The sequence below is a fragment of the Gouania willdenowi genome, chromosome 16 (assembly GCF_900634775.1).
Source record: "Gouania willdenowi chromosome 16, fGouWil2.1, whole genome shotgun sequence".
NCBI lineage: Eukaryota > Metazoa > Chordata > Actinopteri > Blenniiformes > Gobiesocidae > Gouania > Gouania willdenowi.
Window position 1 is genome coordinate 31,565,624 of NC_041059.1, and position 12,232 is coordinate 31,577,855.

The 12,232-nt window shown below is 42.7% G+C and overlaps 1 protein-coding gene across 14 annotated transcripts in view; it reads left to right on the top strand.

Moving 5' to 3' along the window:
* cep192 (centrosomal protein 192) overlaps window positions 1-12,232 on the top strand; it is a 104,683-nt gene that overhangs the window by 51,083 nt on the left and 41,368 nt on the right. For all 14 annotated transcript variants that reach the window (XM_028471709.1, XM_028471704.1, XM_028471701.1 and 11 more), the window contains 5 exons: window positions 4,757-4,987; window positions 5,343-5,468; window positions 5,735-5,863; window positions 5,948-6,011; window positions 6,234-6,373. In XM_028471709.1, the coding sequence (XP_028327510.1) occupies window positions 4,757-4,987; window positions 5,343-5,468; window positions 5,735-5,863; window positions 5,948-6,011; window positions 6,234-6,373 (690 nt within the window). The remainder of the gene's footprint in view (window positions 1-4,756; window positions 4,988-5,342; window positions 5,469-5,734; window positions 5,864-5,947; window positions 6,012-6,233; window positions 6,374-12,232) is intronic.

Here is a 12,232-nt window from a genome sequence, read left to right on the forward strand (position 1 = left end):
ACTGGTGAGGAGGGCCAGCTCTGTTTTGTGCTGCTCCCTCGACTCCATAGACTCAGTGGGGGACAGGCAGATACATAGATATAGATAGATAGCTTTATTGATCTCACAGTGGCAGCTCACATTAGATAAAGTGCAGTAAAAAAGGCAACACACACACAAACCCAGAAAACACCCGAAAAATAGTGCAATGAAGATAAATAAGCAATGCAATAACAGAAGCTATATATAAATATAAAAATAATAAAGGATACAGATATATACATATTTACAGGTGGGGGCATGGAGATATTTATATCCTTTTTTTGTGGTTTTGGAATTTCTCCTGCCTCGCATATTGAGCAGTTGTACATTTTTCCCCAAGAAAAGGAGCCATTTAGCATTCGTCAATTAGAATCAGAATCAGAATCAGCTTTATTGACCAGGTACAGTTTAGAACAATACGAGGAATTTGACTTGGTAGTTGCAGTGAAAGAAGACACATCAACACACCGGAGCAGCCTTTTGCGGCGCCCACATATTTAGGTGAAGAAGGGATCAACAACAGGAGGAGAGGAGGGGTGAGGGGAAAAAATCTGCCAGTTTGAAACTGATTTCCTTAAACAGAGAAAGCAGTGTGAAACCAGGAAAAAAAACCGCCTCTGCAAACATAAATGTAAGCATGACACAGTCAAACAACTCGAGACAAGGCATGTGGGAAGGGTTGGGTGGGAGGTTGGCTGGGGGAGGGGGTCAGGTGGGAAGAACAGCAGGATTCCAGCTATTTGGGGACATGGGCGTGCTGCCAATGGGCGCTGCAACCACGCCTCCATGCAGCTGCGGATGGGAGGTGGGGAAAGATGGCCAACGAGGCATTTGAATTTGAAGACCTGTAGCTGCGTTACTGACAACCAGATGACGTGTGGAAAAGTTCAGCATCAACAGTTCCAGGTGGGAATGTAGGGAAGGAGCGGGGGGAGGGAGTGGGGGTAAGAGCCGCCGTCTGCAGAAACTTCCTGGTGATAAGAGATGAGACAACCTTGGCTTTAGCCTTGGCTGGCTGGGGAGCCGAAAGGGAGATAAGCAATGTGATTTGATACAGGCTATGTCAATTTCAATAGCCTTCTGTCCTGGGTCTCTCTGCTGTAATCCAATGAATGGCCTAGTTTCCACTTCCAAGTCAGGTCTCCAACTTCTCCCAGTTGTTATCCATAACGCGTAGACGATCCAAAAGCAGCTCTTGCTTGCTTTTGATATCGATCAACACATGAGTCTGAGTGTTCAGAGCCCTGCTACATCCTTCAGAAATCACTGGCAGCTTTTCCAAAACAGTCGCCAGCGTAGTACGGACTTTTCGATAGATGAGGAAGCCACCAGCTTCGATCAGCAGCATGCCTACTATCATTATTCCAATCATGTAGATGTCCTCCACGTCTTCCACGGAAAGGATGGACAGACACACAACTCGCCACTTGTTCCAAGGGTCGAGGGTGTATCCAGCCGCAAACGTCCCGCTTGGACATGCGGGTTCACCACCCCCGGTTCTTTTTGTCGAAAAAATCTGATCGATAGCACTGAGAGACCAACTAATTAATTCCATTATTCCGGTTTTGGATGAGTTACAGAGAGAGGCTCTTGTTAGGCTCACAAGACCAGACAAAGCAGCAGCTGGGAGAGAGATAAGAAGGAAGGAGGGAGAAACAGAGAGTGCGACTGTCCTCGTTGAGAGAAGCAAGAAGAAGAATTAACATTAGCTTTGAAATTGAATTTTCAATCTCAGCACGGCAGAAGTAGCAAAACTCACAGCGGTTCTAGCAAAAATTCATTTTCCGGTAGTGCCTATGCTTATAATCGATCTCAGCACGAGGTACTCAGACCGTGACACCGGACATTTCAGAATCAGAATCAGAATCAACTTTATTGGCCAGGGGTGAATGAATACACACGAGGAATTTCTTTTGGTGACCTGTGCTCTCTCAGGTAGTATAACATTAAATAATAACAATCAACTAGAATAAAGAAAATAAAGAAAATAAAGAAAAATAAATGAAAAAAGAAGTATAAACATAAATATAAGAGTAGTTAGACTAATATGTGCAAACTAAATAAAAATAACAAGATAATAATAATAGTAATAATAATAATAATAATAATATAATGAAATAAAATAAGAATACAATAATAACAATAATAAGATAATAGTGCAGTAGTGCATTGATGAGTAGTGCAGTGCATTGATGAGTAGTGCAAATAGGTGAACATTTAAATGAAAAAATTATGTCCATGAACATTCACAGTGACAGGTTGTTCCAGGGTTGATATGTTTAGTTCCAGGTTATATCACAGTAACAGAAACAGGTCCGACACTCTTTGACTGTTTAGTGTTTATCAGAGTGACAGCCTGAGGGAAGAAACTGTTTTTATGGCGGGAAGTTTTGGCGTACAGTGATCTGTAGCGTCTGCCGGAGGGGAGGAGTTTAAACAGATTGTGTACAGGGTGTGAGGGGTCTGCAGTGATGCTACCTGCCCGTTTCCTGACCCTGGACAGGTATAAGTCTTGGATGGAGGGCAGATCAACACCAATGATCTTTTCTGCAGTCCTGACTATCCTTTGTAGTCTGTGTCTGTCTAGTTTGGTTGTAGATCCAGACCAGACAGTGATGGAGGTGCACAGAACAGACTGAATGATGGAGGTGTAGAACATTATCAGCAGCTTCTGGGGCAGGTTGAACTTCCTCAGCTGTCGCAGAAAGTACATCCTCTGCTGTGCCTTTTTCCTGGTTGTGTCTATGTGGGAGGACCACTTCAGGTCCTGTGAGATTGTGGATCCCAGGAACCTGAAGGAGTCCACGGTAGCCACTTTGCTATTCAGAATGGTAAGGGGGGAGGGGGGGGATTTCTCCTGAAGTTTCTGTTCGTTTAGAAGGTTTGTGGCCCCACCGCTGCTGCATGCTCCGCTGATTGTCGCCTGACGTAACAGATCTACAACATGCAAACACCCACTATTGTAGTCACTATTAGGGGGTAAATTAAATGGTTTTCAAGTGCTGGATTGAAGCTCTCATTCATATTGGTAATTTTTTGCAAGACCAGGGCTTCAGCGGGTGCATAGCCTGGTACCTGGAACTGACTTTGATTCCTAAGATCAGTGATATCTTTATCTGCAGAATCATTTGTATGGATTAAACAGATGATACACATCGAATAGAAGGAGAGAAAAGTATTTTTTTTCAGCTTTTGTTCATAGATTGATATAATCACCTTTTTAATTTCTTGTAAATAACTTTTAGAATAGATTTGTTTTAACTTTGGAATTGGGAAATTGTATTAATTTGTATTAGCTGTAGAATTTAAAATTATATATCATTGGAAAATAAATATTTTCAAATGTAAGGAATTTTTTAAATAAATGGATACAAATATTAATTTTCTATACATTTAATCAAAATGTGAGGGAAACATGAATAAACGAATAAATTATTATTAGCTGCAGACACTCAATAGAGTTGAGGTGAGTGTGCTGACATTTATAAACTGAATCAACCAAAATATTGATATACTTTGGTAGTTTTTAATGTAACACAAACACATGTTACATGCCTACTGATAACTGAGTGGTTAACCATCTCAATTAGTGATATGATTCTGTTTTGTTTTTTTAAAACAAAATCCTAACGTGCTGTGTGGCATGACAACCTTTTATAGTCCTATAATTATTTGATAAAGATCAGTCAGGAAGTTCCCTCTGTGTCAACAGTGCACATAAAAGCAGTTGGATAACTGGTGGGGAAAAAAGTCAAATAATTCAGCAGCTGACTGATGTTGAATGGAAGATCAATAACAAGCAGTAATGGAATATCGTTTTGTAATTTATATGAGACTTCAATAAATGGACTTGAAATTGGACTGATTAACCATCCCTCTAAACATTTTTTTGATTTTTACAGAGGAACAAAATTAAAAATGTAAATGCAATTCAGAAATGTCTGAGGTGCTGCATTTCTTTGTGTCTATGAATAAATGTTGTCTGTGCTCTCAAATATTTATTGGTGCTCCCAATTTTTTTTTAAATTCAGGAGCACATGTGCTCCTTGGGGAAAATGTCAGCATAGAGCCCTGCTTTGTAAGGCACTCAGTAAGTGAAATTGGTTGCTGCTGGGAACCTCGGCATTGAAATCTTTTAGTGCTGTGCTTGCTGAGCTTAAGATTCAGTGGCTTCAATCCCATCACCACTATTTGCATACATGTACATACTTCCCATAGTGACTCAAGCCTACTGTTCTAGATTTCTGTCACCTTATGAAGCTATTAAATACATAAGGTCTCATAAGGCTTTGTTTTTTTCCAATGAAAAATTGTTGGTCATTTTGTACACTCTTAATGACAAGTTGTCATGGAAAATGCTTTCCCAAGAATGCTAACATAGCTCCAAAAGTGTCAGAATTTAGCAAACAACACATGACAGCCTTCATGACACCTTATTAATGCTAGTGACAAGTGTCATGTCATAATAATGACAGAGTAATGTCAGCCCTATGTATACCCCTTCAAATAAAGTGTTTTATCGAATAAATTGTGATCCTTTACTAACTGGTTCACTGCTAAGCTTATTCATTGAATATTGTCTGGCAGGTCTTCATCATTACCTTTGGACTTTACTGTGATTAGCCAGGCTGAGTGGAGTTTGGTCTTATATTTTGAACATCTTTAAAGTGGGACCTTGCTGACACAACTGTAAAATGGTGCATTTTTTGATGAGATTTTTATGCCTCTCTAACAGGTGGACAGCTTGCCCTACCAGTGGCTAATAGTGAAAAACAAAACGATCATCGGCCCCAGAAGTACTGAGGAACAGAAAGTGCTGTTCGTCCCTCCACGGGCAGGTGCTTATCAGTGCACCCTCAGTGTCTTTTCCTGGCCTGCATCTGCTGAGACCGAATTGGCTGCCAGGGCTAACATCTTTGCTAAAAAAGTGATTCTTGTTGCCATAGCAGAGAACCCTGTTGTAGAGGTGAGGATCTTCTGATAGTTCTTCTGGATTGATACAAATTCATCCTCAGTACCATCAACATTCACTGTCAATGTATATTGAGATTTAGCACTGTGTAAGGGATTTTTGTTGTTGTGACCCTAAAATTTGACAAAAAGCATTGAAGAGGATGCAGACAAGAAATTTCAATCTATTTTTAATCTATCTCACTGTTGTGAATAATTTTTTTATGGCACTCACCCTGATTTTGATTTTTTTTGCACTCTTTGTTTCTTATTTATTCTATTACAATTCTTGTTGTTTGCACTGACTTAAGGGCTTTTGCAATTTTGTTGTACTTTTTGACATTAAAGTTCTATGCCATTTTGATTCACAGCTTGAAGTTGGTAATTCTGGCTGCTTGGAATTTGGAGACCTGCCAGGAGGTGGTGCCAAAGCTCTTCCGCTGAAACTAGTGAATAAAACCCATGCCACAGTACCCATCCGCCTAGTCATCAGTGCAGTAAGCAAGCACAACCATGATGCAACGCTACATGTTAAAGATGCTTATCACCAAAGCTTACTTGTTATTTATGCTTCCACCACATCACATTTAATTATGCAATTTATTTTTCATGCTGTTTAATTTTTTTTATTGAATTGCTCACATCATATTTTGGTGCGAAACAAGTTAACTATACTTAAGTTACTTGGTTCTTCAAAGATACAAAGGCACAAATTATCATGATGAAGAAACTGAAAAAAATGTAAACTCTCCACCTCATATAGAATGCTACAGCATGGCGCTGCTTCACCTTTTCCAAAAATCCTGATCCTATGATGCCTGAAGCAGCACAGGCTGCTATTGTGTCCTCTCCCAAAGTGATGAACCATGTGCTGCGTGCCAGTTATGGCGAGGTTGGAAAACTAAAGTATCACCCATGACAATTGTTGTTAAAGGCAGATGGTTCAATACCAATCAGACCTGCATTTTTTCCATAGAATCTAGATACCTTCACAGTCTGGGTTAATTTTAAAGCCCCACAGAGGTACACCGCTTCTTCAGGTAAGCATTTTCAACAGATAATTTGGACATTTGTGTAATTTGGACACAAGCTGTGTCATCAATGCCAATTTTTTTCCCCCCTTAAACTAAAGAAAAAAGATGTTGAAAATATGTGTTCGGGAAAGATTGACATTTTCCCCCTTATTTTTAAAAAACAACTAGTAACTAAAAAAAGAACTGCCGCTTTCTGGGGAGCCAAATAACTCGGGTTATGCTTTTCAGAAGAGCTTGGTCCAGCTGACGAATACAGTGGCCGGATGGACGTTGAAGTCGACTCCCCTGGCCCAAGTCAGGTGATCTGCAGTGTCCCCCTCAGGGCGAGGTCTGGAATTGGAAGGATACATGCACCAAAAGATCTACAGGTAGGAAGTAGCTATAGAGTTGTGTGCACACAACTCCTGTACAGTGAATATGCTGTGTGCCCTCTGAGTCTAAACAAATGCATTCAAGTGAAGTCGAGGTAAGTGAAAAAGTGGAAGTGACAACTTTTCAATATACATTTTGGAGCATACAATTGTTTTTTTTAATTTAGTGTGCCTGTAGCCGGATGATCAAAGACCCCTGATGTAGAGTAATGAACACACAATTTGTGAAACTACATAACTTTGTTGCAATGCAGAATTGTTGCTCCACTTTCCCAATTGGTTTGTAGAAAATTGTCACTCATAAAAATGTACCGGTAATGTTTAGTATCGTGGTTTCTGGACTATATGTTGCACCAGTATATTGGTCGCTTTTCACAAAATTTATGGTTTTTGTTAAATAATATCCAATGCTAAATTGTTCCAGCCACTAAATTGCATTCCCAGATGATAGATTGGTTCAAATTGGATTGTTTGCATTCAAGCATGCCGCTTTTCCTGCGAGGCAAACTATTAACTTGAAGACGCTTAAACGACTTGGCTCAGAAACATACAGTATACAGACTGTTGCACGTTGTATGTATTAGATTTACAGCTGTTTACGGTTATTTTCGTTCTCTAATCTTCTGCTCTGTTATCTGGTCATGAGCTTCACCTTGACGGGTAGAAACCAGAGTATGTACCAAGTAGTGGTTGCGCTATGCTTTTTTGTTAGTTGTATTTGGCAATTGAAAATGCCAATGCATTGTAATCGCAAGAGTTCTTATTTTTCTTCCGCAACTATTAATTAATTAATTAATGCAGCACTAATGACAAGTATGTTATCTCATAGGGGCAATGTCAAGGATGTGCAGTCAACCTTTTTTGGCACCAAAATTTCAAGGTCAAGGTCGTCAAGTGTCAAAAACCAAACTTTTCCATATCTCTGTAAATATTTATCATACAATTTTGATGCTTACATTTATGAAAAGCTCATTTCAAGTGGAGTATTTTATTTAATTGGATCAAAGCTGTACAACCTACCAGTAAAAAAATCAGTAGGGGTCAAAGTTCATGACCTCAAAAAAAAACTACCTGCAAATTGCGATACAGTGCTCAGACTGGTACCTTTGAACAACATTTCCTTTCAATGTGTGACCTCTACCTTTGCTCAAGGTGAAAAAAACAAAAAACACTTTTTTTTCCCCCCTATACCTTAGTGACACGTATGTCATCTCATAGCAAAATGGCTCCTTGAGAGTAAAGGTTGCAGACCCCTGACCAGGGGAAGAGGGTTAGGAGACCCCACTATAAGAGCTAGACCCTCTGAATTGAATTCCATGGGGTGAAGCAATGCAGATGCTAAGTTGGTTATACTACTATTAAGTTCATCGAAGTACAGCAATTTTGCAAAATAAAAAAACAGAATACATGTAACCTGTTGTTATGCCTTGCTGTTATTTAAAACATTTTTTACATCTTCTTTTAAAATTATATAAAATAAATTATGTGTTATTTCAGCCACTGCTTGTTGCAGAAAAACTTAATATTGACACTAAAACATTTTGCAAATATCTTATTTCGAGTCACTGTCAATCTACGGTATGCCAGTTAAGTCAACTTTTCATCAGCATGTATGGCTATGCTGTACACCCCTGCTGTCAATTTAATGTCCCTTTCACTTCTATTTTTACAGAGAAACTTGTATGTATATCGAGTAGGATTCCAGAACTGAAGTTATTGAGAATTGAAAACCTGGATCCAAAAAAGAATCCATCTGGTCCGATGTGAAAAAGCAATTATCCCTTGAACCTAATAGTTAGTGGTGTCCCTGTTGCAGCAAGAACTGAAATAACACATTTGCAATAAGTGATGACAAGTATTTTGCATCACTGTAAAGGAAATATGGTCCAATCTTCTTTGCAGAATGATATTAACCATATTTGAGGATTTTTGAGCTTGAACTGCCTGTTTCCGGTCACATCACAGCATCTCGATTAGATAGAATTTCAGACTTTGACGTGGCCACTCCAAAAAAATTAATTTGGTTTTATTTGAGCCTTTCCGAGGTGGATTTGCTTGTATGTTTTGTTGGCCTGCTGTACAACTCAAGAGTGCTTGAGCTTTCAGGAACAAATTGATGGCCAGACATTTACCTTAAGGATTTTCTGGTAGGTGGCACAATTCATTGTTTTACCAATCACAGCAAGTCCTCCAGGTCATCAAGCAGTCCCAGATAATAACTGTCACCGCCATGCTTGACTGTTGGTATAATGTTCCTTTTGTCAAATGCTGTTATTTTTACGCCAGATATAACGAGCCGTTGGGGATCATCAAGATTTTTCTTGACTAATGTGAGACGAGCCTTTGTTTTTTTTTTTTTTTTTCAGCAGTGGTTTTTACCTTGGAATTCTCTCATGGATGCCATTTTTGTCATGTGTCTTCCTTATGGTTAAGTCATAACTTTGACGAAAACTGAGGCCAGTGAGGCCTGCAGTTCTTTGGATGCTCTTTCTGGGATTATTTGTGACATCCTGGATAAGTTGTCATTGCACTCTTGAAATCATATTGGTTGGTCGACCATTTCTGGGAAGGTTCACCACTGTTCCCAATTTTCTCTGTTCGTGGATAATGGCTCTAAATGTGGTTTGCTTGTTTCGAAAGCCTTGGAAATGGCAATGTAACCTTTTCCAGACTGATAGATTTCAATCACCTTGATTCTCATTTGTTATTAAACTTCTTCGGATCCAGTTTCTTTTTGAGATCTTGTAGCCTTCTTCAATTTTACATGTTTTATTTAAGAAATTTCTTTTTTTTTTCCCTTTTCTGCACATGCTGTCAAAGGTCAACACTACAAGAAGTGCAATCATTATGAGACAGCAATGCACGTTTTGTTATTGCAATAAAATAAATTGATTTATTTTATTGCTTAATTGTGACCATCACCAGCCCTCCCTAAGGAAGGGTGAGAGATCTTTTATTATTGGGAGGATATGAAAAGGGAGAGCAGTGGTGCATCTAGGTATCGTAGATCAGTATATGTGCAAAAACCGCTACCCAGGCCCACAGATGCAGCCAGGCCAGCAGAAAGAGCAGGGGCCAGGGAGCCCCAGGCCACCCTCCCACGGCCGAGCAGCCCCCCAGACGCCCCCAAGATCCCAGGCCGAGAGGCAGCCACCGCCCCCCACACATACATTCGAGGAAGCCCCAAGCAGCTGCGCATCCCGCCACCGACCCCAAGGCCCCCCGCCAGCATCCCACCCCCCCACCCACCTCCAAGCACCCAACCCCCCGAGGGTAGGGCCCAGAGAGCCCCCCGCCCGAGACCCCAGCAGAGGAGCCAAGGCACACGCCCAGCAGAAGGCCAGAGCCGCGCCGAATGGGCCCAGATCCAGCAGGGACCGGACCCCAGGCCAGAAGGTCCCGGAACAGAAGCAGTACCGAGAGCAGCGCCCCCAGGGATGACGACCACACCCATAGTCGTCGAGGGCACCAAGGGGATAATGCAAGTCGCCCCGCCGCCCCCCAGGCGCACCGACCAAGCACCCCATAGTGCGCCAGATCTCTTTTCCTTGATGCCGCCCGTGCGATGAGCCCCAGACTGCCCCCCGCCCCCCACCGGACAGCGCAAGCCATGAAGCAAATGTCTCATTTGCAGAGGTGGGAGTGCCGCCCCCGCGGCTACTTAGTAGCACAGGCGGCGGCCCCCTCCATCCCCAGCTCCACCATCCAGCCCCCCAAGGGTTGGGTATGTGAGTGTGGTGCAACAAGTGGGTAAGCCAGACCAGCTGGGAGTGAATGATGTGAAGTGTCCATGTAGGAGGCCTGTCTGGTATGAGCCCGGCCCGTCCGCATGGCGGGCCACCGGAGAGGGTAGATGGCGCAAACGAGCACGCGGGCCCCAGGGACGCACCGAGCAGCACTACCGGAGACCCCCCGCTACACCCCCCCCATCCCCCCGAACCATGCCGGCCACACAGAGCATGGCGGGACCCCCCAGGCGGAGCCAGGGACCAGCCACATCCCTCAGCAGTTCAGGAGGCGACCCCCGCCGGCCCAGAGCGGCCAGGCCCGCCAATGCAGGTAGCGGCCGAGCAGGAAAGAGGCCAGTGCCCATACCAGGGCCAGCAAAGGCCCGCACGACACCACAACCAGGCCAGCGCCCACACCAGGGCCAGCACAGGCCCGCACGACACCACAACATAGCACCCTCCACGGGGGGGCCACCCCCACCCTAGACCCCCCCGTTCCGAAGCCATGAACCCCACCACCCCAGGCCCCCAGACGAGTCAACCCCCAAGCCACCCACCCGGCGCAGCAATGCCCGCCCCCCCAAGCAAAGGCCACAGCCCCCCCCACCAGCATCCCGGGCTGACAGGATCCCCCCGCGCCAAACCCAATGGAAGAGCAGGCACAGAGCGAAGGCGGAGGAGGGGAGAGGACGAGACAGGGGGACAGAGAGCAAGAGGAAAGAGTGGCAGAGAAACACGCAGGCCCCAAGGGTCACCCAGATGTGCACGGAGGGGGCAGGAGAGCAATACCAAACCGCCCAGGTACCACAAGAGCACCCGAAAAAGACGCACGCCCGCGCAGAGGCACTGAAAAAAACACCCCAGCAAACCACTCAAGCCACCCAGGTAAAGGCCACCCCACAAGACCATCAGGCTAAAAATTAAAAATCAAGATTCAATGCAATTAGAAAAGGATAACAGATTTCTTGATTCAGTTATCAAAGCGGTAGTCAAGCCTGGTGTGTTCAGTGAAACTGTACTCAGATTTCCGAAGACGCGGTTCATTTATATTTTAACATATTTTGAGTTTTGATTTTTTACCCCTTAATAGATAGTCATTATTTAGAAACTACATTTTATATTGACTTGGGTTGGCTTTGTTTGAAAAACTATGCTGTTCTCTCTCTCTCTCTCTCTCTCTCTCTCTCTCTCTCTCTCTCTCTCTCTCACACACACACAGCTTGTCACTTTTAAATTGTATATAAATGTATCCTTAGCTTAGTAAGCGTAGCGCGCTCTTTTAGTTTATTTAAGTAAGTTTAAGTCTTTTGAATAATAAATGTTTATACTTTCATAATTTGTCTGTGATTCATGTTCCAAAATAATATGGTTTGTTATTGGAGTAGATAGTCTTGACAAGTATTCACAACCCTGGATGACAAGGTATTAATAACCAATTTAGTGACTTAAGACACTTTAAACTCTACCTTAAGTGGCACTATGGCAAATTATGTAATATTAATAATGATTAATATTATAATTCTTATCACTTTTTGTCAAAACCTCCTACAGCACGGAGCGTAGACGTTCAGCGTATAGAAACAAACATGAGAGGCGAGCTCCATCTCGCCACCGCACAAATGTCCTGAATAGACACTCCTCTAAACAGAGCCCAGGATGTGGCCAAACTCCAAGTCGAGTGTGCGCGCAAGCCCGCAGGCGACTGCAGACCCTGAAGCCTGATTTAAAGGGGACATATCATGCTAAATCCACTTTTTTAGCCCTTAAATACATTTTGTTGTATATTTAGAGTGTTTAGAAGTACAGAAAAGTTCAAATTAGTCTCTTCAGGTGCTCCGTTGATATCTTTATATTCTGTTTTGGTCATATTTTTCAATTCTCTATTACGTTTTTTGAACAATAACGTCACAGTATTTGCAGCGGAACTGCCAAATTAGGACATCGACTACAGGCCCAACACTTTGAGCAATCCGCCATTATTATTTCTCGCTTTTATTTTGTAGTTCAAGCTCAAGGATGCCGAAGTTACGAGAGGATAAGTCAAAATGTTCAGTTGCTGGATGTAGTAACCCACACGCTTCATTACACCGTGTCCCAGCATCAGAACCTTTTCTAAGTGCCTGGTTGA